We start from the raw sequence: 26,890 nt of genomic DNA, 5'->3' as shown, positions 1-26,890 counted from the left end.
ACTGTAGCAATGGTTTAAATCCTTCCTGCCTAGCACAGCTGAAGGATGAACTGCCAGGGAGTGACTGGCACTGGGGGAAGCATGGCCCCAGTGTGGAGTGGTTTGGGGAAGAGAGTTGCTGACTAAAATAGCTAACACTTAATATGAAGACTTCTGATGGAGTAAATAAACCGGAATGGTTTCCAGTGGCAGAAGGGCTGATAACCAGAGGACGCAGATTTAAAGTAATTGGCAAATGACCCAGAGCAGTGGGAGGGAGATGAGAATTTTTTTTTTTTTACGCAGTGAGCTGTTGTGATCTAGAATGCACTGCCTGAAACGGTGTTGGAAGCAGATTCAATGGAAACTATCAAAAAGAAATTAGGAAAATACATAAGTATTTTGCGAGGTTATGGGAAAATAACAGAGGGAGCAGGACTAATTGGATAGCTCTTTCAAAGAACCAGCACAGACATGTTGGGCTGGATAGCCTCCTGCGCTGTAAGGTACTATGAATAGCGGACTAGAAGGTGTTTGAAAAAGGTGAACTCGACCTAAAGATCCAATGACCATAGTGATGTTTGTAGCTTTTTTTTAAAACTTGATTTCCCTGCAGCGAGCAATTCTATAGATTACAGATTCTATAAATTATTTTATCATCTCACTCTATTGACTAGATCAATTCCATGGATTTCCGTAGCATTGTGCGGGAGGAAGCTGTCCTCTACCTTTTGGAAATCCCGAAAGGTGATGATGTGATCATTCTTGCTCAGAGTAAATATGATGGTAAGTAACTTACCAAAAGCTGTCCCCTTTTACTAAAAGAAGGTGGGACAGAGATGGATGGAAGAATTCAGTCAGGGTTTCTTGTCAAATCCAGAGTTTTTTTTTTCTTCTTTCATGGGACGTCGATGTCGTGGTAAGGCCAGCATTTGTTGCGCATCCCTAATTGCCGTTGAACTGAGTGGCTTGCTAGGCCATTTCAGAGGGCAGCTAAGGGTCAACCACGTTGCTGTGGGTATGGAGTCACCGAGTAAGGATGGCAGATTTCCTTCCCTAAGGGCCATTAGTGAACCAGATGGGTTTTTATGACAATCTGATAGTTTCATGGTCACCATTACTGAAACTAGCTTTATATTCCAGGTTTATTAATTCAATTTAAATTCCACCAGCTGCTGTGGTAGGATTTGAACCTGTGTCCTAAGACCATTAATCTGGGCCTCTGGATTGCTTGCCCAGTGACATTACCACTATGCCACCATTTCCTGTACTTTTTTTTTAAATATTTTAATGACCTACATTATTGAAGTGGAATTTTTGGGAGGTCTTCAGAATTTCAAGCTGCCTGACATCTCATTTAAAAAGAACCTCTAGATGCTGATAATGAAACTGGTAACAGTGATAAAACCACTCCAAAGCCCTGAATATAAGGATATTAAAACATCCATTTAATGTATTACAAATATTTGTCATTTTATTTTTTTTTAAATCCATTTGCATTATCTTCCAATTCCCTCAATTTGTCTTTGTATATTTGATTTTAGCTTTGAACATCCTATTTTAATTTTTAAATGTTTTAAAAAAAAAAAAATGAAAATAAGCGTTTGTTCATTTTTGTTGATTCTCTGCTCTTGAAGTGGAACTGCAGGCTTGAGAGTTGACTCAAGGATTTTTTTTTTTCTTTTTTGAACTGGTCATTGTTTGAGTGCAAAGATTAATTCTGTATTTCCATCAAAGTGACCAAGCATCTAATATCAACCCTTGATGGAAAATGTTCAATTGGACAAGCATACTCCCAAAGATTCACTCCAAGAATCTAATAACAGCTGCTAAAACGAGAAAGTACATTTACTTGATTGGCTTCCATTTTTGTGGGAGTTTTTGTTTCATAAACATGTGATAGAAAACTTTTTTTAAAAAAATTTGTTCATGGATGTCAACATCACTGGTAAGCCTGGCATTTATTGCCCTTAAGGTGGTGGTGAGTTGCCGCCTTGAACCGCTGCAGTTCATGTGGTGTAGGTACACCCACAGTGCTGCTAAGGAAGGAGTTCCAGGTTTTTGACCCAGTGACAGTGGAGGAACAACGATTTTAGTTCGAAAGCAGGCTGGTATGTGGCTTGGAGGGGATCTTGCAGGTGGTGGTGTTTCCGTGCATCTGTTGCCCTTGCCCTTCTTGATGGTAGAGATCATGGGTTTGGAAGGTGCTGTCAAAGGAGCTTTGATGAATTGCTGCAGTACATCTTTGTAAATGGTACACATGCTGCTACTATGCATTGGTGATGGAGGGAGTGAATGTTGAAGGTGGAGGATGGGGTGCCAATCAAGCGGGCTGCTTTATATTGGATAGTGTCGAGCTTCTTTAAGTGTCGTTGGAGCTACACTCATTCCATCACACTCCTGACTTGTACCATAATGGTGGACTGGTGTTGGGGAGTCTGGAGGTGAGTTAATCGCTGCAAGATTCCTAGCCTTTGACCGGTTCTGGTAGCCACAGTATTTATATGGCTGGTCTAGTTGAGATATCCATCTTTTTGAAGATCCTCCAAAGTGCCTCATTGTAAGCAGTGGAAATTCCAATTCGCTTAGTTGTTGATGAGAGGATTGTCCAGCAGCTCATAATTTATCTGTAAATCATCATTATTTTACTGGACAATTATCTGTGCCTTTTTATTGTGGTGTAACTATAAATAAATATAGCAACTGAAAATGGTGAAACTCAATCATTCACCTATAAATGTGACCTATTATTTTTCTCTCCCCACCAGTGTACAAAGATATTATCAACTCTGGCCGTGGTGACTCATTCTTCATTCGGACACACTTTGAGTATGAGAAGGAAAGTCCACAAAGCTTGAGTTTCACCCGAGGGGATGTCTTCAAGGTTTTAGACACTTTGTACAATGGCAAGCTGGGAAACTGGTTAGCAGTAAGGATTGGGCCTGACAACATCAAACATCGAGAGAAGGGAATCATTCCAAACAAAAGCAGGTAAATCTTCGAAGTGTAACATGAGGTATCAGAATAAGTTTTTAAGAAAGGGAGATGAACAGCACCAATCCGTTTGACCTTTTGTGACCTGCTCTGTCACTCAGTAAAATCATGGCTGATCTTCTCCCTACACTCCATCTTCCTGCTCTATCCCCATATTCCTTAATTCCCTTAGTATCCATAAATCTTTTGATCTCTGTCTTCAGTATACTCAAAGGGCAGAATTTTATGGCCCCCTTTCGGCAGGGACCGGGCCGTTATAAATCCCGCTGACGACAGCAAGAATGTAAAATCCCACTGTCGTAAAAAATGTCTTAAAGTCTGAGCATCCAGAGCTCTCTGGGTAGAGAATTCCAGAGATGCACAATCCTAAGTAAAGAAATTTCTCTTCATCTCAGGGTAAGGGGTTGGCCATTTTGGGCTAAGGCTGTGAACACCCCCCCCCCCCCCCCCCGCCCACCCCCCAAAGTTCTAGACTCTCCAGTCAGCAGCTTTTTCTCCTATGCTTCAGGATACAAGGCTGAGGGGCTGAAAAGCTAGAGAACAGGTGGATGGTTGGGGATTTATAATGGTCAACCTCATTCACAAACATATGAAGCATTTATCTGCCATTATGTGTCTTCCAATTTTGATGTTAAATTCTGTTCCCCTTTTCATTTTTTAAAAGGGAAATCTATTACAAATCCATCTGATGGTGCACATCTCAAGCTAGTGAATTTACACCTAGACTTTTGCAATGAGACAGTGTGTAATGTGCTAACATTTCTTTTGCAAAAGTTATTTGGTGTTAATTCCTCACTGCTGCATTTGTTAACTCTTCAGATAATATGACCATTTTTTCCTTGGTTTCTGCCTGACCAGCTTTGCAGACTTTGCAAGAGACAAAAACAACGGTGTGGGTGGTTCACTTGAGCCCAGGCAGCTGATGGCATGACCACCTGTGGCAGAGTGATGAAAACTGGGGATGCGCTGGAGGCCAGAATTGGAGGAATACTGAGACCTCCAGATGGTTGTAGAACTAGAGGTTATATAGAGAGAGAGCTTACAAAGAGAAAGTAATTGATTTTAAATTCTCTGATCCATTGCTGTCTGTTTTTTAAACATTGACATTTGGAACTTCATGGTGCAGGAGGTAATATTAATGTTTGCAAACGTCTTTCACGTTAGCAAAAAGTTGGGAATGCCGCTATAATAAGGGTGCTGTTTTCCGGTCTGTGGCCTCAATTTTGTGTTCAGTTTAAGCATGGTGCCTAGGCTAGTTAAGAATTTCTGTGTGTCTTTTGAACTGGTGTAATAACTGTGTGTATTTGAAACTAATACCCTGTCAGAGCTGAGCAGATGGCCAATGTGCAGAATGTCCAGCGAGCGACCACAAGTGACCGAGGAGACTTCTGGAGGTCACGGGGTCAGCGGGCAGCAATGAAGAAGAATCTTCGGAAGAGTCGGGAGGACCTCACAGCCATACCAGTCAGCACTAAGTTTCCTGCATACGAAAGGGTCACTCTTCGAGAAGGTAAGAGAAGTTGCTGTGTTAACTGCACATCTCTTCTTATGAACAAAAAAAGTCACAGGAGTAATTAGATTTTCCAAGCCCTTCCCCCGAAAAATGAGCTTTTATGTGCTTTTCAATTAAAAATAGAGCAATTTTGGTTTTAATCAGAAATAGTTTGGGTGAAAATACAAGTGAAGTAGCATGTGTAAATAGTCCAACTTCAGAATATAGGCTGTGTTACATGTGTACCGTTAGCTGCAGCCTCACATCTTTTCATTCAAGGTGCATAAAAGAAGGCTATTTGCATTCTATACTGCCAACGTGCTTCACAGCCAATGAACCACTTTTGAAGGATAGCCACTGTTGAAATGTAGGAAATGCAACAGATAGCAAGATCTCACAAAAGGCAATGTGACGATGACCAGACAATCTGTTTTTTGTCATGTTGGTTGAGAGATAAATATTGGTCAGGACACTGGGTGGAGAACTCTCCTGCTCTTCCTCAAAATAGTGGCCGTGGGATCTTTTACATCAGCCTAAGGGGGTAGATTGGGCCCCTGAATCAGGCCCGAGAGGTTTGAGCATTTTATCTATACTGATGCTCCCTGTGCCTCTGAGAGAGTGCTGTACTTGTGGAGGTGTGGTCTTCCAGATGAGATGTTAAACCCTGGTCCTCAGCAGAGCATAGAGGATCCCATGACACAATTCCCTTGCTCTTTGTTGAAATAATCTCTGGTATCCTGGCCAATATTTATCCCCCAATCAACATCACTAAAACAGATTATCTGGGCTTTATTTTGTTGGAGCTTGCTGTGTGCAAATTGGCTGCTGTGTTTTCTACGTTACAACAGTGACTAACGCTTCCAGAAAGTACATGATTGGCTGTAAAGTGCTTTGAGAACATCTTGTGGTTGTGAATGGTGCTATAAAAATGAAAAAGCAAAATACTGCAGATGCTGGAAATCTGAAATAAAACCAGAAAATGCTGGAAATACTCATGCCTGGCAGCATCTGTGGAAAAAGAGTTAACGTTTCAGGTCAATGAAATGGAAGTTTGTTTGTTCTGGACTTGGTTTTGAATTCTAATGTTTTTACATTTGCAATAAAATTCTTGCCAAAGAGCACAGCATTTTATGTAGTTTTGGATGCTTCAGCAATGCACTTGGTATCAATTTGCACACTTTTTTTTAAAGCTGGCTTTATGAGACCTGTGGTTCTCTTTGGGCCCATCGCTGACATCGCTACAGAGAAACTGGCAACAGAATTACCCGATGGCTACAAAACTGCCAGTAAGTAAACTAGCCACATAAATGTATATGACAGTAGTCTATACATGTTTTGACTGTGCACCCAGAGAAGTTAAACCAACTCGATTGTAAATTTTAATGTTTTAGAAACCGAGCCCAGGGATGCAGGCACAGAAAAATCATCTGGTGTAGTTCGACTGAATACAGTCAGACAGATCATTGAAGAGGTAAGGATAATTGGGCAACTACTTGCATTTATATAACGCCTTTGATATAGTAAAACGAGACAGCGGGAAGACCAGTGGTGGTGTGATGAAAATCAGAGGTGCTCAAGAGGACAGAATTGGAGGAATATGGAGATCTAGGAGGCTTGTAAGGATGGGGGAGGTTGCAAAGTTAACACGTATATTGCACTGAAGTACTAAATCAACTTTTATGATCCCAGCTGATATTACTACTGGACACAGCAGATCCCAGACTGAAACCTGGCTTGATGAATCCTAACTTTTTTTCTTTGAAACCTTGGAGGAAAGTTGCTGAGCAAATTCACAGGAGTCTGCTGAAACTTTTAATACTCTCTCAAAATATTTATTAGAACAAGAAAAATGAACTATTTTACACCAGACAGTAATGTTGGAAAGATCTCAATACAAACACAAGATGATTCAATTTCCCTACTTTTCTTTACTCAGCAATATCTCTATAGACACACACAAACCATTCAAGAGTTACCACTAGCTTGCCACAAAGGCTCCTTGCTTGGGACTGGCATATGTGTGAAGGGTTTTCTTTTGGTGGATTCTTCAGCATCCACTTGATGCTTCTCACTCAACTCGTATCTTCCCAAGACACCGAAAAATAACCGCACTCTAAACTCGCTCTTTCAGTAGCAATACCGCTAAACTGATCACGTTACTGAGTCCTGTAACTGGCTATTCAGTTAACTGTTGTCCCACTAGCCTTGTACTTTCCTCAGAGATGAAAAATCCTTGTCTTTACTCTCTGACACACACTGAATTCTTCCTTGTCTTTCTCTGACACTTGACCACTGTTGCTAGGCAGTAGTCCAGTTTTTTTTTCCACTTTATTTCCCCCCCCCCCCCCCGAAGATCACTAAACTTCTAACCCCTTTTTAACCAATTTCTTTAACTTCAGGGAGGCACCAAGGCTCATGGCAAGCCTACATGAAACTGAAACCCTTTTTACCTTCCTTAACATGCACACAAATATAATTTTAAGTTGATTACATATGTACATTGTTCCTAACACAGCAAAATAGTCAAGTGCACTGTCTTCTCAAACTTTTTTTTTGTGATATGCGTGGGAATATGAGTGCTGGCCAGGCCAGCATTTATTGCTAATTGCCCTAGAAGGTGGTGGTGAGCCAGCGCCTTAAACCGCTGTGATCTGTGTGGTGTTGGTACACCCACATTACTGTTAGGGAGGGAGTTCCAGGATTTTGATCCAGTGACAGTGAAGTTCCAAGTTGAGATGGTGTGTGTGTGGGGCTTGGAGAACAACTTCCAGGGGGTGGTGTCCCCATGCATCTGCTGCCCTTGTCCTTCTAGGCGGCAAAGGTCATAGGTTTTGGAGGTTGCTGTTGAATGAGCCTTTGGTGAGTTGCTGCGGTGCATCTTGCAGTTGCTCCCTGCTGCCACTGTGCACTGGCAGTGTAAGAAATAAGTGATTGTTTTTAAGTTGGTGGATGGGGTGCAGATCAAGTGGGTTGCTTTTCCCTGGATGGTATTGAGAAGCTTGTGTTGCTGCTCAGCTTGTATTAAATGACTCCTGGGGTAAAAGTTAATTTGTATAGCAATTTGTATTCAGTGTGCACTGCTGCATTGCATAGATGTTGGTGCAGAAACTGTTAAACAAATTGCCTGCTTACTCTTTTACTAGTGTTGCCATTTCTTTTTGTTTAGAACAAGTGTTCCCTGTGTGGATGTGTGTGTGTAGTTGGAAGCATGGAGAGAAGGTGGGGAGAAAGGGGAGGAGGTACTTGGCTTAAGGTAGGGGGAGACTTGCAGTTTCCAGCTACCCCATGACTTCTGTTTCTCTTGACACTGATAGATGAGGTTAGAAGCAGTGAATTACTGACCTGCATGTTTTGGATGTCATTCATTGAGCTGAATAATGCTTTCTAACAGTTCTATAAAAAGATCCTGTCTATATTTTAGACTTGGTAAATCTCCTGTGCCAGTTTCAATTACTCATTTTATAAACACACTAGGATTTCATTTCTATCAAGCAGATTAGTCAGTTAAGCCGGGGAGAGGGAGGAAAGGCAACCATAAAGAAAAAAAGACTTGAATTTATATGGCACCTTTCACAACCTCAGAATGCCCCAAAGAGCTAAGGAAGTACTTCCTGAAGCATTGTATTTTCACTCAGCAAGTTGTCATCATCTGGAATGCACTGCTGACAGGGTGGTGGAAGCAGATTCATTACTAACTTTCAAAGAGGAATTGATTGTCCACTTAATTTTATTTGTTCATGGGACGTGGGTGTTACTGTCTAGGCTAGCATTTGTTGCCCATTCCTAATTGCTCTTGAGAAGGTGGTGGTGAGCTGCCTCCTTGAACCGCTGCAGTCCATGTGGTGTAGGTACACCCACAGTGCTGTTAGGGAGGGAGTTCCAGGATTTTGACCTAGCGATAGTGAAGGAACTGTGATATATTTCCAATTAAGGATGGTGTGAGACTTGGAGGGGAGCATCCAGGTGGCGGTGTTCCCATCTATCTGCTGCCCTTGTCCTTCTAGATGTTAGTGGTCGTATGTTTGGAAGGTGCTGTCTAAGGAGCCTTGGTGAGTTCCTGCAATGCATCCTGTAGGTGGTACACACTGCTGCTGCTACTGTGCTTCGGTGCTGGCGGGACAATGTCTGTGGAAGGGGTGCCAATCAAAGAAGGCTGCTTGTCCTGGATGGCGTTGAGCTTCGAGTGTTGTTGGAGCCACAATCATCCAACCTAGCTCTTGAGCCACCACAGGCCTGATGGGCTGAGTGACCTTCCCTGGTGCAATTCCTAGGGATTGCTACGACAAGCCCATCTCTCAAACTGGTTGTACGATGTTATGGGCTTGGGTGAGCGATGGTGGAAGGGCAGTTTATCTGCCTGATACCTCTGTAGTACTGTTTATCCTGTCAATTTAGCAGGTGGAAATCTAGTGGATGCCGGTTCTGCTCCAAATAGATGTCCCCTGCTGGAATCTTGCCACGAAAGACATCTTGGGATAAGTATGCTCAAATCATTGAAAGCAGCAGTGCAAGTTAAGAAAGTGGTTAAAAAGGCATACAAGTGTTGGGCTTTATAAGTAAAGGCATCGAGTACAAAAACAAGGAAGTTATGATTCACCTTTTATAAAACACTGGTTCGGCCTCAACTCAAATTGTGTACAATTCTGCCATACTTTAGGAAGGATATGTGGTATACGAGAGGGTGCAAAACAGCTTCAGGAGAATGGCTCCAGGGATGGGAAACTTCATTTATGTAGATTCGAGAAGCTGGGGCTCTTCTCCTCCTCCTTAATGGAAGAGATGATTAAGAGGAGATTTGATAGAGCTACTCAAAATCATGAGGGGTGTGGACAAAGCAGATAGGGACAACATCCAATTGGCAAAAGGATTGAGAACCAGAGGGCACAAATTTAGTGAATAGCAAAAAATGCCAAAGCTGACATAAGGCAAACCGTTTTTTTTCACACAGCAGGCAGTTAGGACCTGGACTGCACTGTCCGAGTGTGGTGGAGGCAGATCCAACCCTGGTTTTCAAAGGGAAATTGGATAAGCTCCTGAGGGGAGAGATTTTAGGGAAAGAATGGGTTAATGGGACTAGCTGAGTTGCTGTTAGAGAGCTGGCATGGACATGAGGGGGGAAGGCCTGCTTCTGTGCTGTAACCATTCTATGATTCTATTTGCTCCCCACTGCTAATCGCAAGATTTTGGCCTCTTATTAAGAGATTTACTTGAAAGCTTGTTACTTTAGACACCAAAAATAAGCTGCTCGTCATTCTCTTTGCAAAGATTAGGAATAATCTCTCATAGGGTAGTGGAAAACTGGAACTCTTCCTCCAAAATGCTGAGGCTGGGAGCCAGTTAGAAATGTCACAACTGAGTTGAGTAGATTTTTGTTGGGTAAGGGTTACAAGGCGAGTAGATAGAGTTAAGATACACATCAGCCATGATCTGGTAGAATGGTGGAACTGGCTTGGGGGGAGCTTAATGGCTTGCCTCTTATGTAATTATCTTGTCACCAAGGAGACTTTTTTTGTTTGTCGGTAGTGCACTTCTGAGTTTTGTTGTTGTCTACCTCCCATGAACAGGGCAAGCATGCGTTATTGGACGTAACACCAAAGGCTGTGGATCTGCTGAACTACACCCAATGGTACCCCATTGTCATCTTCTTCAACCCAGACAGCAAGCAAGGTGTTAAAACAATGAGACAGCGACTGAATCCAGGATCTACCAAGAGTTCCAAGAAACTCTATGATCAGGCTGTCAAGCTAAGGAAGAGTTGTCCTCACCTTTTTACAGGTAAGAAACATCAGTTCAATGATGGAGCATAGAATAAAAACAGCACAAAACGAGGCTGTCCAGTCCATCATGCCTGTACCAGCTCTTTTAAACAGCTATCCAGTTAGGCCTTTCACAGCACCTTCCAAACCTGAGCTAGGCTGGATGAATGCAGCTCCAACAAAAAGCTCAACACCATCCAGGACAAAGCAGTCCAATTGATTGGCACCCCTTTCACAAATATTAATTCCCTCCACCACCGACACACAGTGCAAGATGCAGTGCAGCAACTCACCACGGCTCCTTCGACAGCACCTTCCAAACCCACAACCGCTACCACTTAGAAGGACGAGGGCAGCAGATACATGGGAACACCTCCACCTGGAAATTCGCCTCCAAGCCACTCACCATCCTGACTTGGAAATATATCGCCGTTCCTTCTCTGCTGCTGGGTCAAAATCCTAGAACTCCTACCCTAACAGCACTGTGGTTGTACATACACAGCATGGACTGCAGCAGTTCAAGAAGGCAATTAGGGATGGGTAATAAATGTTGGCCTAGCCAGCGATGCCCACATCCCATGAAAGAATGCATTTTTTAAAAAATGTCCAACTCCCCTTGCTCTTTCCCCAGAGCCCTGCAAATATATTTCCTTAACCACATAATGGAATCAAAGTTATTACACTATTCATTTGCCAAATGGACTCTTGAACAAAGTAAGCAATGAAACATTCATTTGAAAAGGAGTTAGGGGAGCTCTCCATGGTGTCCTGGCCAATATTTATTGCTGAATCAATAACTTAAACAAATGATCTAGTTATTTATTTCATTGCTGTTTGTGGGTGCTTGACTTACTTTTGATACAGTGACTGTTTAATGTATTTCACTGGCTATAAAGTGCTTTGGGACATCTGGAAGTTATAAAAGTCACCACATAAATGTAAATTCTTTAGATATTTTTATAGCCACCTTCTATGCATTGATAAAATGCAGAGAGACACATGCTCACCTCCTAGGCAATGGACATTTTTTTAAAATTCATTCACGGGCTTCATTGGCTGGGCCGGCTTTTATTGCCCATCTCTAATTACCCTTGAGAAGGTGGTGGTGAGCTGCCTTCTTGAACCGCTGCAGTCCATGTGATGTAGGTACACCCACAGTGCTGTTAGGGAGGGAGTTCCAGGACTTTGACCCAGCGACAGTGAAGGAATGGCGATATATTTCCAAGTCAGGATGGTGAGTGTCTTGGAGGGGAATCTTCAAGTGGTGGTGTTCCCATGTGTCTGCTGCCCTTGTCCTTCTAGATGGTGGTGGTCGTGGGTTTTAAAGGGGCTTATGGCAACTAACTTATTTTGGCCTTCATCTCAGACCTGCCAACCTGCTGGAATCAAAGTAACCCCAACACACATTAGCAGGAGTAAGGGGTGGCATAATAGATTAAATCAACACTGATCAGTTTACAGAATCCAATATTATATTCTTGTGTTTGTACAAATCTGTAAGTTACTGTCCTGCTGAATTCCAAACTTGCACAATTACGGTATCAACAGCAACTTTTATATAGCACCTGTAACATAAAATATCCTGAGATGCTTCACAGGAATATTTTCAGCCAAAAATTGACACTGAGCTACAATAAGAGATATTGGGTCAGGAAACTAAAATCATAGTCAGAAAGGTAGGTCACAGAAGAGTCACAAGAAATAAGAGCAGGAGTCGACCGCATGGCTAATTGCGCCGGCTCTGCCATTCAGTACGATCATGGCTGACCTTGGGCTTCACCTCCATTTGTGAGTCTGAAAGGAGGAGAGATTCAGGGAGGGAATGCCAGAGGTTAGGGTCCAGGCAGCTGAAGGCATGGTCACCAATGGAGGAATGATTCAAATTGGGAATGTCCACGAGGCCATAACTGGAGGAGCACAGATCTCTGAGGGTTGTAGGATTGCAGGAGGCTACAAAGATGGAGAGGGGTGCAGCCATGAAGGGATTTGAATACAATAGATATAATGGTGAAACCACAGATTGTGTGGAGAAGTTACTCGAGCTAAATCTTTGACGCCAGAGCTTCCTACTTGCACAGCATTTCATTGCAGTATTTGTTAAACACTCAGTCAAGCTTTGTAAATGCACTTGGTTTCAGCATCATCAGAAATATTAAATGGAAGGTGGTAAGATCAAAGTGGGTATAACTTGCAATAACATATTTCTGATGAGTTTTAAGAAAAGCTATTCAAATATACCTACCAAGAATGAATCTAATAGAAAGAAAGACTTAGATTTATGCACACTTTTCATAATCTCAGTATGTTCCAATGTACTTCACAGCTATTGATGTTGTTTTGAAATGTAGTTATTGTTGTAATATAGGAAATACAGAAGCCATTTAAGCATGGCAAGCTCCCGTAAACCTCAATGTGATAATGACCGAAGGGAGAAGCATCAGTCAAGACGCAAGGGAGACGCCTTTGCTGCTCTTCAAAATAATGTCCCTAGGGCTTAATTTTTACATCCACCTGAGAGGGCATGGGAGCCCTTGGTTTTGACAGCCCCTGAGACATTGCAGCACTCAATTCAGTACTGGGACTGTCGGCCTGCATTATGTGCTCAAATCTTGAACGGAACTTGAACCCACAAAACTTTTGCACCATCACAATTGTCACAATCATAAAGGTTGTCATGAGATACCTGCCTGTGATGAATCACCAGCTGTGTGCGTTACCTGTTGTTAAATTAGTTGGGTTTTTTTAATGTATTTTTATGATCTGTATGTTGCAGTGGGATGGCAATTAAAAAATTGTAGAGCTCCATTTTCTTTTTATATATTTCCATGCTGATTTACACTACACTATTTTCTTCAGTCTTTTCTATGGTTCCTACATTCTCAGTAACTTTGTAAGTTGTGTCAGTGGGTCTCGCCTCTACTTCACAAGGCTCCAGGTTAAAGTACCATGCCTGGACTCTACCATAAAAATCTAGATTGACACTCCGGTGCACTACTGAGGGAGGGCTGCACTGTCATAGGTGTCATTTTCTTTGGATGAGACATTTAACTGAGGCCCCTTCTGCCTGCTCTGGTGGATGTAAAAGATCCTGTGGCACTAAGTTGAGGAAGAGCAGGGGGGTTGTCCGCAGTGTTCTGGCCAATATTTGTCACTCCGTCAATATCCCCAAAACAGATTTTCCGGTCGTTATCACCTTGGCTGTCTGTGGGAGCTTGCTGTGTGCAAATTGGCTGCCACATTTCCAACGTTACAACAGCGACTACACTTTAAAGGTAACATTGGCTGTAGAGAGCTTTGAGATGTTCAGTGGTTATGAAAAGCGCTATATAAATGCAAGTCTGTCTCTTTTTTAAATCTACCTGAGGTCATAACATAAAAAGAGCAAGTTTGGAGCTCTTGTGGATTAGAGGTTTTACAGAAACTCTGATCTTAAATTAAAACATTATTATCCATGTCATTCTGTGGGCTGGATTATAAGGACCACTTTGGGTGGGAAAGTTAGTGAGTGGACCTGCAAACTAGTGGCATGCCATTAGCATGCCCACCTTTGCCCTCATAATTTAACAACAAGTATAGCAGGAATCATCAGGTGAGCTGCCTGCCCATGGCCCAATTGAAGCCCTTAAATGGGCAATTAGTGTCCACTTAGTAGCATTGGGATGAGGCCCTTGAGATTTAACGGACAGTGCCCAACATGTATCCTGGCAGGTTTGACCCTGCGATCTGGTCAGTAATATAAAAAGAAAGTGGGCGGGGGGTGTGTGCCTCCTTTCCAAGCCGCTGGTGCCAATTGGGGACCTCCAGCCCCCTCAACTTTCCCTCAACACGTCCTTCTCCATCGCACCACCCCCCTGCGCCCCCCCCCCCCACCCCGCCCACCCGAATGCAGGGCTTGCCCTCAGTGTAGAATCCAGCCCTGTGTACAAGGGTAACTTTGCATGAGACTCTGGCAATGTAACAGAGGAGAGGCGGAGCTGAGGACTAGTTTAATCCTGATGTCAGTTTGCTGTGTTATAAGGGTGGGAGGTGTATAAATGCCAGCATAGACCATTTGGGCTGAATGGCCTGTTTGTGCTGTGAATTCTGTGCTGCTTTTGTACTTGCCTGAAGGTTTGCGTAAAGCTGCTAATGTGAATGCAATATAAATTAAAGTGGATTCTCAGGTGTATCTAGGATTTGCTTAGTACCAAATTTTCCTTTTCTCTCAATGATTGCAATTGTTTCCAAATTCTTATATGGAAGAGGAGAACTTTTTATTTCTGTTTTTAAATATTACAGAGACAATTGATCTGAATTCCTCCCATGATGGTTGGTATGGATTGCTAAAGGATCTGATAAGAGATCACCAGGCTTCTGCTGTTTGGGTTTCAGAAGGCAAGGTATGTATTGGATGAGCCTCGCATTGCACAGCTTGTTCAAACACGATTTTTTAAAAAATTAGGCTAATTGTAACTTCCTATGGATGCTAATGATTATGCAGTGCGTGTATTGGTCATAGTGTAGGACCTGGGAGGAATCCCTGATCCCAACTGCAGTTTCATCAAAAACGGATGTTTAGTCAGTGAGCTGTTTGTTCGTTATTGAGCCAAAAAGGTTTCTTGGTTCTTTCTTTCTATATTATTTATTGAAGATCTTGAACTGTGCTAGTCAGTAATTAACACATTTGTGTTGCAAAAGAATGACCACATTTAAGAAGATGTACAGGCTGCTCCTCTTAAGAGAATTCGATAAGAGTAAGTTACGTTGTGTTTTTTTTTTCTTTTCCTCCACCATGTACCCATCCATCCATTTAGATGAAACTACACTAAGTGCAAGTGTCTTGATTTTTTTTCTCCCTGGTACACTCCAGTGACCTTAGCTAATCTTGCACTTTTTTTCCCCTATAACCTTTCTCATGAATTAACCAAAGTCATACTTAAAAGAACCTCCCAAAAGTATTAATAGTTCATAGTTTAAAAACTGTGTTTCATAGTTTAGGATTTTCCCAATGGGATATCCAAGTTTGTTTTATTGACTGCACCACACTCTACAGGTTATTCCAGTTAATAGCAATTAGTTAGAGTCACATTGAAATTGGAGAAGCTGATGAGCCATTGAACTGTATTAATCCTGGTTGTCATATGTTCTTGGTATAGTGATCCTATTTTCAAATCATTTGGATTCTTTGAAGAGTTTGCACACAACTATTTGAAATTGCCTATGGTCCTGAACACAGCAGCTTGTATTCTGGAACAAAGACCAGCATTTTAATCAGCTCTGATGCTTGGGATTTACAAATCAACAACCAAATCAAAAAGATTTTCTGTGCTCTAATGTACCGATTTTTACAAAAATGACAAGATCAGATTATGATCAACATTTTTTTTGGTTTTGTTGGGAAAATCCTACTTGCTCTTAAGAGGAACTGATCAAATTTTAACCTTTTCCCATCCAGAACATGACCCAATCAGACTCTTTACTCACATTGGAGAAAACTAAGATATCCTAAAATTCCTGGGGGATAATTAGAAGAATCCCACATCCTCTTAAGAGGAAGTATGATTATAAATCTTCCCTCCGTTTTCTCCTTCCACCAACCCCTCACAGCTCCCCCCGCTCCCTGCCCCTGCCCACAATCCCCCCCCCCCCACCCCCCGAGCAGCCAAAGTTGTTGATCTGTGCTCCCTTTTGGGGGTAGGGAATGGACATTTCTCAGATATCTGGGTGAGAAATTGTTTTTTTTTTGTTTCAGTGTAATGCTTTACCTTGCCCTTTTTTTAATTTAGGCAGATGGACTAGGAGATGAAGACCTACAGATGCCTGATGACCGCATGTCCTATCTGTCGGCCATGGGAGCTGACTACCTTAGCTGTGACAGTCGGCTGATGAGCGACTATGATGATACAGACACAGAGGGCGGAGCCTATACAGACAATGAGCTGGATGAGCCAATCAATGAGCCTCATGTCTCTTCTGTTGCGAGATCATCGGAGCCAGTACAGGTAGAAGAGGTGAGAGCAACACAATCGAGATGTGTATTAACCTTCAAACATGAAGGGTGCTCTGTACTTTGTTTATACATAGCCTGTTTTCTGTGCTGTGAATTCTATTCATGCTCCATGCAAGCCTCCTCCCACTTCTTTTCATCTCACCTCATCACCATATCCTTCTATTCCTTTCTCCCTCGTGTTTATCCAGCTTCCCCTTAAACACATCATTGCTCTTCATTTCCTCATCTCCAAGTAGTAACAAATTACACAGTCTTCCCCCATTCTAAGTGAGGAAGTTTCTCCTGAAATACTGACTGAATTTATTGGTGACCATCTTGCACTTGTGACCCCAGTTTTAGATTCTCCAAACTTACCCTATGGACATATGACCTAGCCGGATTTGCCTGGTGCACTGAGGATTCTTGACACTTTTTTTTATTTACAGAAATAGAAGATGTTTATTGAGATGTAAAATCCCATGTATGTACATATGTATGAATTGGGAGTAGGCCATTCCACCCTTCTGCCATTTGATAAGATCATGGTTGATCTGATTGTTGTCTCAACTCTACTTTACTGTTTACCCATATTCAGTAACCCAGCCTCCACTGCTGTCTGGGGAAGAGCATTTCACAAACTAACAGCCCTCTGAAAGAAAACAAATTCTTCTTATCCCTGTCTTAAATGGGAGACTCCTTATTTTTAAACTGAGTCCCCTAGTTCTAGACTATCCCATCGTCAAGTCCCCTATTGGACTTTTATTGCACAAGATTGAAGTTGTGCAAAGTGGTAGTGTTGTAGTTGCAATGATTCATACTACTGGAAGTTGTTGAGTTTTATAAATGTTAATCTCTTTATTATGATAGCTTTTGTGGAATCACTTGTTTATATTCATATTGGCCAGAATTGTGCACAAAAACCTTACCCTGGCAACAATCGGTTTTGTTTTCAGCGGAAACAGAGTCCAGAACCAGCTGTGGCGAGAGGACAGATGAGAAGAGCTGGCAGCAGGGAAGTCCTAAGAGATTCCAGCCCCCCTCCAGATTTTAAACCTGAACCACCAAAGGTAATGGGTGCTATTCATTACTTGACCTTGTGCAAGATCGCCTCCTTGCATTTGTTATCATGAGAATTTTTAGCAGAATCCAGCACCTTGGTGCTTGCTGACCTAGTCTGACAACCTCCCAATTTTAAAATTATCGCCCTTTTCAAATCCCTCCAAGGCCTCCTCACTCCCTATTTCTGGAACCTCTTCCAGACTTACAATCCTCAAGAGCGCTGCGCTCTTCCGATTCTGACACTTTGCACGTCGCAGATTTTGATCACTCCTCCATTGGTTTGGGCCTTCAGCTCTGGAATTCCCACCGTAAATGTCTCCACCTCTCTTTTTCCCCTTCTAATATGCTTCTTAAAACCTACCTCCTTTAGAGCAGGTGACCAAACACTTGGTCAAATGTCTCCTTACGCGGCTCAGTGTCAGATTTTTGTCTGTTGCCTCGTAAAAGCATTTTGGGATGTTGTAGAACAATTTCTATTTATGTAGTGCTGTTAATGTAATAAAAATCCCAAAACGCTTCACAGGAATGCTTTTTATAAAGCAAAATTTGACACTGAACTACAAATGGAGATACTAGGACAGGCAACCAAAGCCTTGGTCGAAAGGTAGATCTTAAGCAGTACCTTGGAGGATAGAGACACAGGATTCCAGAGCTCGGGGCCCAGCAGCATGACCATCAATGATGGGAAGGCATGTGATATAGGTTGGAAGGTAGAAGACGTAACAAGCTTAAATTTAACCCCCTCCAGCGTTCCACCCTACCACAGACCTTTTTTTTATTCTTTCTCCCCTCTCCTTTCCCTATCTCTGTACTTGTTTAAAATCTGTTCCATCTTAAACTTCTGATGCAACGTCATCAACCTGAATTGTTTAAGTGTTTATCTCTGCACAGACCTGCCAAGTATTTCTAGAATTTCCCAATTATTGCCTTGCTCATTTTTTAAGGATCTTGGTGTGCTTAAACTTTGAAGTGAAATGAAAGCTAGAAAATGCCACAACTGAATGTCATAAGCAATTGTATCGGATTTAACATGTGTAATATTCTCTGTATCCCATAAAGCCAAAAGCTGAAGTATACTCGTACGTAAAAGAGCTGCCACGGCAGTATCATGATTCCAATCGTGGGGACGATTCTCGATACAGCTGCCCGAGCCCTGGGAGCAGCGAGCACTCTCGTGGTCAGGAGGTCCCACCCTCCAAGCCACAGCCCCCTCCTGTGGCTTCAAAACCCACCTTTGGGGTTCGGACAGCGATCAAACCACCTGCTCCAGCCACGCAGCCCCCCGGGGAAGACGAGGGGGAGGAGACCGAGGAATTGGGTGATGGCAGCGAGCAGCAGTCAGTGCTGGGCAAAGTGAAAATATTTGAGAAACTGGATCACAAAGCTCGGGCACAGCGGCTGCAAGAACTGCAGGAAGCACAGAATGCAAGAGTAAGGCAGTCCTAACACCATTTTAAGATCATGACATAAGAAATGGGAGCAGGCCATTCGGCCCCTCAGACCTGTCCTGCCATTCAGTAAGATCATAGTTGATCTGATTGTGGGCTTAACTCCACTTTTCTGTTTGTCCCCCATAACATTTGATGCCCTTGTAGATCAAAAATCATCTGTCTAATTCAGCCTTGAATATATTTGATGACCGGCCTCCACTGTTCTTTGGGGTGGAAAATTCCAGACACAAAATCCTCTGGAGATGGAAGAATTTCTTCTCATCAGCGGAGATGTTGGCATAGTGGGAATCTCACTGAACTGATAATCCAGAGGCCCAGGCTAATCTTCAGGGGACATGGGTTCAAATCCCACCATGGCAGCTGGTGGAGTTAAATTCAATTAGTAAAATCTAGAATTTAAAGCTAGTCTCAGTAATGGTGACCATGATTGTCGTAAAATCCCATCTGGTTCACTAATGTCCTTTAGGGAAGGAAATCTGCTGTCCTTGCCTGGTCTAGCCTACATGTGACTCTGGACCCCAAGCAATGTGGTTCATTCCTAAATGCTTTCTGAAATAGCCTAGCAAGCCACTCAGTTATGGATAAGCAACAAATACTGGCCTTGCCAGTGACACTGTCATCCCATGAATCAATGAAACCTTCAATGGGAGACCCCTTATTTTTAAACCCTAATCTTGGATCCCCCCATGGGGAGGGGAAGCACCCTCTGTGTCTAAGGCACAGAACGTGTTCCCTCATTCAAGTTCACTGCCCCTTTCTCCCAGAATATCAGCAGCAATGGTCTGTTGTGTTCTACATCCCTATTTTAATCACTCCTCCAATGGCAACTGTGCCTACAGCTGCCTTGGGCCTATGCTCTGTAATTCCCACCTTTAAACCTCTCCACCCCTCTACCACTCTTTTTATTTCCTAGTTTCTTTTTTAAGAGGTTGCCTCAAGCCTATTTCATTGACCAAGCTTTTGCTCACTTGTCCTTGTGTGGCACAGTGTCAAATTGTGTCTGAGAATTGCTTTTGTAAAATGCCTTTAAGGATGCTTTGCTACATTAAAGGTGTTATATAAATGCAAGTTGTTGATACAACTTGCCTGAATTTTTTTCCTTTTACTGATCTCAATGGAGTGAAAATCCAATGGGTTCCATCAAATGTATTGGCTCATTCCACTCGATAGCCACTCCGGAGTGTGGGGGGAGGGTGAACAAAACCTTTGAAACTACATCACTTGTGAAAACTAAAATCCACTTAATGTGCAAGAGACCTGAAAATTGTTCATGAAGCTCTTGCAATTAATGAGGATTGGTCATTGCAGCATAAGTATTTAATACTGTTTGATTTAACTCCGCCTTATCACCAGTTGCCTTGTTTAACTGGAGTATTGATCCAGTTCTGGGTGCCACACTTTTAGAAGGATGTGAAGGCATTGGAGAGAGTGCAGAAAAGATTCATAAGAATGGATCCAGGGATGAGGAACTTCAGTTATATAGATAGATAGATTGGAGAAGTGGGGAATGCTTTCCACAGGGATGAGAAGATTTGATAGAGGTATTCAAAATCATGAGGAGTCTAGACAGAGTAGATAGGGGAAAAACTGTTCCCCATTGATGGAAGAATTGAGAACAAGAGGGCACAGATTTAAGGTAATTGGCAAAAAAAGCAATGGAGACATGAGGAGAAACATTTTTGCACAGCGTGTGGTTGGACCTGGAATGCCTGAAAGTGTGGTGGAGGCAGGTTCAAACGAGGTATTCAAGAGGGAATTGGATTATTACCTGAAAAGGAAGCAAGTGCAGGGTTACAGGGAGAAGGCAGAGGTATGGCATGAGGTGCATTGCTCATTTAAAGAGCGAGTGCAGACACAAGGGGCCAAATGGCCGCCTCCTGTGCTGTAACAATTCTGTGAACCCCATTGTAACTTAATGGTGCAAAAATAACTAGCCTTTATTTTCAGGTTTTTTTAAGCTTAACCAATGGCACATTAACAACAGTCTAGTACAGAGATTTTTCTCTCCCCCTGAAGGTTATATCCCTTCTTGGTTAGAGCAGTAATTCCACAGGGAATTATTGCTCTGTCCCTCATGGCTAGGATTGGAAGCTGCCAAGAGGAGATTAATTATAAAAACAAAAAACTGCAGATGCTGGAAATCCAAAACAAAAACAGAATTACCTGGAAAAACTCAGCAGGTCTGGCAGCATCGGCGGAGAAGAAAGGAGTTGACGTTTCGAGTCCTCATGACCCTTCCACAAGTTCTGTCGAAGGGTCATGAGGACTCGAAACGTCAACTCCTTTCTTCTCCGCCGATGCTGCCAGACCTGCTGAGTTTTTCCAGGTAATTCTGTTTTTGTGTAGGAGATTAATTATGCCTGAGCTCCCCTGAAGGTCAAACCTGAGCTTAATGTGTGAACTTGTGGTACAAAACTGACAGTTGAACTTTGCTGATCTTGTCCAATGTGTTTTGCACTCAAGGTCACTTGTTTGGGAGCAGGTTCTTAGTGTTGAATTTGTGTGTTTTAGAGATTACTTAAACAAGGGCTTCCTTATTTATATACTTGTTGATTGTCTGCGCTCCTTTCCATGTCACCAAGTTTAAGATAATCGGCAAAAGAGCCAGACGGGAGATGAAGATTTTTTTTAAGCCGCAAGTTGTTCTGACCTGAAATGTTCTACCTGAAATGTCGGTGAAATTGGGTTCAACATCAGGAGGAAATTGGATAAATAATTGAAGGAGGAAAAAAATTTGCAGGGTTACTGGGAAAAAGCATGGGAGTGGGATTAATTGGATAGTTCTTTCAAGGAGCCAGCACAGGCACAATGGGCCGAAAGGCTGCCCCTGTGGTTGTGTGATTCTATAAAGCGAAGAGCAAGTTTCACTCCATAGAAAAAATCTCCTGGAAATTGTGAAAAGTTTTAAGACGAACTTTCATGAAATAATTTTTTACTTTTGCAGTACAATATTGTCCTCTCGAGATTTATATAAATGTTTATATTTCTTTTTAGTAGGGATTGTGCACTCATTTTACTGTCTCTCTCTCCCTCCCCAGCTCCCTCCCCCACTCCTAGTGTTATTTAGATCACTTTTGTGAGTTGGATGCAGACAGTCCCAGTGGCTGAGTTTAACAAGATAAATTCTTTGTTTATATTTACAGCTGGAGCTAGCACAGAGAAACGCAGACATCTATGCAGTTCCTGTAAAACTTCCTAAAGCTGAACATCCCCAACTCCAAAGGTAAAACAATGTGCCACAGTTCATTTTTCAGAACAAAAGAAGAGGAGGCCATTCGGTCCTTTGAGTCCCATCTGCTGTTCAGTTAGATCATGATTGATCTGTACCTTAACTTTATTTATATGCCTTAGTTTTGTAACCTATAAGTTATAATTTTGAAATTTTCAATTGACCCCCAGCCTCAACAGCTGTTTGGGAGTGGGAGTTCAAGATTTCCACTCCCCTTTTGTGTGAAGAAGTGCTTCCTGACATCACCCCTGAACGGCCTAGATCGAATTTTAAGGTTATGCCCCTTTGTTCAGGACTCTCCTCCTCCACCAGAGGAAATAAGGTAGAGAGAAACTATCAAATCCCCCATTATTAATCAATCATCTTAAACACCAGAGGATGATTGAATCGCTGCTTATAATGATTAAAGGAGTTGATGGGGTATATACAGGGAAACTGTTCCCTCTGGTGGGGGACGTCCAAAACAAGGGGGCAGAACCTTTAAAATTAGAACACGGCTGTTCAGGAGGGAAAGCGAGGGTCACTTCTTCACGCAGAGTATAGTTTTAAAAAAAATTAGATCTTTGTCTCGACCTATGAATGCTGGCAGTCAATTAAAGCTTTTGGGATTGAGATTTTAGTTTTGTAGGGGTATTCAGGAATGGATTGAAAGGTGGGTAAATGGAGTTGAGGTACAGACCAGCCATGATCTATATAAAGGGCAGAACAGGCTTGAGGACCTGAATGACCTCCATCTCTCTCTTTGAGTTCTGACAAAAACTGGAAATTGGTCACACCACAATGTGATTACTTGGTCATTATGGTTTGATTGTAAGTTCTCCTGACTTGCATTCTACCATTATTTGTTTTATATATTGGTAAGAATTTCTTTTTAAGTCCAGTGTCTCGAACTTTGCCTGTTCTGCTATCATCCCAGGTGGGAAGGGCTGGGTGAGGCTAATGTTCTGTGTTGGCTGAAGCAAGCAGGTTCCTCTGTGGCAGCGAGATGACTGGTTTTTGTCCCTCAAATCAATCTGAAATCAGATTTCAGCCTTTGGGAAGGCACTCCACCTAGTGGCCTCAATCGAAAGCCAATTCGCCATGAAAGTGCATGATAAACTTTATCTGAAGGTTAAATTTCGATTCTTAGTCCACCATTGCTGCTAGTTTTCCCATTTTTAACTCCATGTAGAATGTACAAGGAGGCCATTCGGCCCAACTGGCCCATGCTGCTCCAAATGAGTCACCCATCAAACCAAACCTATCTCTGAGTTTATCTAACTTTCTCTCTTGTCTGCGGCTGTGGAATACATCGGAGTGTCATGCAAAACTGAAAAGCTGGTTCATAAACCAGCCCTGCACTCGAGATTGCTGGAGCATCACGATTGGACAATTCCTCTTGTGTATTTTTCCCCCTCCCCCACTTTCTGCAGCCATGTAAACTCCTGGGAGAGTTGAGAAGACTTACATTTATAGCACTTTTCAAGATCTCCCCAGTGTCCCAAAGTGCCTTACAGCCAATGAAGTACTTGTGAAGCATAGTCACAAATCTACAGATAAATCAGATTTTTAAAATTTTATTTTCCCCTCCTTGTGGCTGGTCATGAACATGCATGTACCTGGGAAGGGAGAGCATATAGAACATTATTGAATGAAAGAAAGAACTTGTATTTCTATAGCACCTTTCACTACCTCAGGACATCCCGAAGCACTTACAGCAATTGGAAATACTACTTTCCTGGTGCAGTTACTGTTTTAATGTGAGGGCAAAAATTTGAGCTGGCCTAAAGCCAAGAAAATGGAGGGGAAAGGGAGATTAATGAAATCAACACTGGGTGGGGGGGAAAGCGCTTAAATATTTTTAATCTGGTAGTTTAGTTTTTTTCTTCATGCCACAGATGACTGTTGAATGGGCAGCATCCGTTAGTTTTTATTTTTTTCAGGCTTCAAATATTGAAAATACTGAAAATATTGTTTTCTTCTTCTAAAATCTAGGCCTCCTGAACCCCAAAAGCCCCCATCGCAATCCTATCACGACCCCAGTGGAGCCATTTACAGTGACGAGGACGAGGAGCAGGAGCAGTATCGCAGACAACTAGCCGACCATTCGAAACGTGGTTACTACGCGCAACATGCTTCACCACCGACCAAATACAGGGACACTGAATTGTAGAAAGCAATATTTTGTAATCCAGATTTTTTTTTAAAAAACTGAAATAGATAAAAGAAAAATAAGCTGGAAATGGACAGCAGGTCCATTAGTGCCTGAATTTTCAGCTGCTGATTGACTCGCTATGTATTTGTGGCAGCATTTTTACTTCAATAGGACTATGTGGAATAACAAACTTTTATACTTTGCAAATGCTATTCTAACTGCCTTTACTGGTGTTTTTTTTTTGTCATTTGATTGAAGTTTTTTAATGTTACAATTCAAGATAAAGAGCAAATTATAATAAAGTATATGAACTGGCCAGACACTCTAAGTAATTAGAGTTCTGAACAGTAACACAAGTGCCTTTTTCTCCCCTTTTTTTTATTCTGAACAAAAAGATGTAATTGGTGATGGTAACGACACTGGATTTTGGTTTGATTTGAGTTGATTTATTTCACTGACTGATCAACCATTATGGTATAAAGCTCTTGTAGGGACCAGAGGAAAAAATGTCTAATTTTTGTATTGCCTTTGTAAGTGGTGTGAGAGTGTGTGCGCATTTCGCGCACAGAATGTGTTTTTTTGTCTCCTAACCTATTGAAGCAGATTTGGTTTTAAACTGATCAAATAAAATAAATTGTATTTAAGTGCCACTATTGTTATCCTTCTAAATCACCAAGACCATGGGATGCAGATGCATCTTAAATTCCTGGTTTTGGACAGTTCAATGTATTTCATCACCTCTTGCCTGTTTAAAATTTACCGCAGTATATAAAAGGAAAGACTTGCCTTTATATAGCACCTCAGGACGTCCCAAAACACTTTATAGTCAATAAAATACAACATTGAATTTACTTCAGAAGTAACAGAGGAAACGTTGCAGCCAATTTGCATGCACAAGTCATTGGAAATATCACTTAATAAAATGCTAGGCAACAGATCAGATTTGTGGGTTGGGTGTGTTTTAAAGTATGCTGAACTTTAAAGTCTAATGGTTAAACTGCCCACTGTTAGACTCCCCAGGTTAACTCCATTTACCAGATGAAAATATTCTTCCCCAGCTCATGCAGTTATCATTCAGTTTCTGGTTCGGAATGAGGTTTTGTTGAATGTCTAAGTTCTACACAATCGAACTAACGTTCCTTGTTGTACTGACGTTTCCCGTACCTATCTCCGTCTCCCTCTGCACCTGGTTATGGAGCAACTGGAGTGATTTATATTCATATGGATCTGGCTGCTATTGGCCACCTGGCTGAAATAAGGAATCTGTGTAAAGAATACTGATCGTAAAACCACAGGGAACCACTTTTAATGGTTTGACAGCTATTGTTCTCCATGCCAATAGAGTTACATGGTGGATTTCTGTAAATATTTTATCGCCATTCTTTCCTCTAGAATGGGTAGTAAAATCATGTCACAGATAGGGGACATACGTGTTTTTAAATGTAAATATAAAGTTGCTTAAGCAGGATCATTCCAACCCAGCAAGTAACCTTCCCCTCAGCCTATTCCCAAGCAGCTATACAATGCTGAGGGGACTCTCTTCATTAAGCTACACGAGCTCACCAATAACCCTCTCCCCAATACTCTGGACTGTGTCAGAAACACTATGACCTCATCAAAGCCATGATCCAGAGATGGAAGCTGGACAAGAGAAGAGAATTGGCTGCACTGAACATCAAGGAGCCATTTCCTAGTGACTGGGATGTACTTAAAAAACCTGATGAGTTACTGAATGCTTTTTTCCTCTGGTAATTGCAACCCAGAAGACTGGAATCTTATAATCTCTATACTCTGAGTGTCAGCCATGGCTCTGTTGGTAGCACACTCTCCTGAGTCAGAAGGTTGTGTTCAAGTCCCACCCCAGAGACCTGTGTATAAAAATCAAGGCTGACACTCCGCTGAATGCCAGTACTGAGGGAGCCTGAATTGTCAAGAGGTGCCATCTTTCAGATAAGACGTTGAACCCAAACCTAACAAAGATTGCTCGAGTACACCTCCATAGCAAAAAAGGCTCTTCCTTATCTCACAGTTGCTGAAACCTTTATTCACACTTCTGTTGCAGGCAAGTATTCCAGCACACTCCTGGCTTATGTCGTCGATTATGGAGAGGGCTGAGAGAGGTCAAAATGCTATTGCCGAGCACCCAGGAGATATTGTGCAGGAAACTGCAAAGGGAAGTGTCTTAGAAAGGTGCTGTAGGATGACAGACAAGTCATTGATGAAGCTGAAGACATTTGAACTCTGTGAAACTCTTAGTAATGGCCTGGCTCTGCAATAATTGTCCTTCAAAAAACAACTTATGTATATAGTGCCTTTAATGTAATAAAATATGGCAAGCTGCTTTTTGGGAGTGTTTTTAAACAGGTGACACATAGCCACATGAGGGTATTAGGTGACCAAAAGCTTGGTCAAAGAGAGAGTTTTTAAAAGAGTGTCTTAAAGGAGGAAAGTGGGGTAGAGAGGTGTGGAGAGGGAATTCCAGAGCTCAGCTCCGCCCAGGCAACTGAAGGCACACCCACTGATGACGCAATGATTAAAATTAGGGATGCTCAACAGGCCAGAAATGGAGAAGTGCAGATATCTCATGGTTGAGGAGCTAAAGATTATAGAGATAGGGATGATTCCATGGAGGGATTTGAAAACGATAAGAATTTTAAAATTGTGTTGCTTAGCCAGGAGCCAAAGTAGCTCAATGTCTTCCAACCCTGCCACAAACCCTATCATATTCCTCTGTGTTGAGACACTGGCATGTTTATCATTTGTTGCTCGTTGATCTCAGTTTTGCTAGGGCTCCGTGATAAAATACTTGACCAGAAAATGCCCTGGAA

General features: G+C 42.2%; 1 protein-coding gene across 4 annotated transcripts in view; it reads left to right on the top strand.

The window, feature by feature from the left end:
• tjp2a (tight junction protein 2a (zona occludens 2)) overlaps nucleotides 1-24,712 on the top strand; it is a 125,638-nt gene extending 100,926 nt beyond the window's left edge. For all 4 annotated transcript variants that reach the window (XM_041186452.1, XM_041186451.1, XM_041186450.1 and 1 more), the window contains 12 exons: nucleotides 657-765; nucleotides 2,748-2,970; nucleotides 4,299-4,483; nucleotides 5,656-5,751; nucleotides 5,857-5,936; nucleotides 10,030-10,240; nucleotides 14,500-14,600; nucleotides 15,987-16,211; nucleotides 17,143-17,256; nucleotides 18,308-18,679; nucleotides 21,843-21,922; nucleotides 23,903-24,712. In XM_041186452.1, the coding sequence (XP_041042386.1) occupies nucleotides 657-765; nucleotides 2,748-2,970; nucleotides 4,299-4,483; nucleotides 5,656-5,751; nucleotides 5,857-5,936; nucleotides 10,030-10,240; nucleotides 14,500-14,600; nucleotides 15,987-16,211; nucleotides 17,143-17,256; nucleotides 18,308-18,679; nucleotides 21,843-21,922; nucleotides 23,903-24,080 (1,974 nt within the window). In that variant the 3' untranslated portion in view covers nucleotides 24,081-24,712. The remainder of the gene's footprint in view (nucleotides 1-656; nucleotides 766-2,747; nucleotides 2,971-4,298; nucleotides 4,484-5,655; nucleotides 5,752-5,856; nucleotides 5,937-10,029; nucleotides 10,241-14,499; nucleotides 14,601-15,986; nucleotides 16,212-17,142; nucleotides 17,257-18,307; nucleotides 18,680-21,842; nucleotides 21,923-23,902) is intronic.
• The last annotated feature ends 2,178 nt before the right edge of the window (nucleotides 24,713-26,890 follow it).

This window comes from Carcharodon carcharias, chromosome 4 (assembly GCF_017639515.1).
Source record: "Carcharodon carcharias isolate sCarCar2 chromosome 4, sCarCar2.pri, whole genome shotgun sequence".
Taxonomy (NCBI): Eukaryota; Metazoa; Chordata; class Chondrichthyes; order Lamniformes; family Lamnidae; genus Carcharodon; species Carcharodon carcharias.
This window is presented reverse-complemented; position numbering and strand designations above follow the sequence as displayed.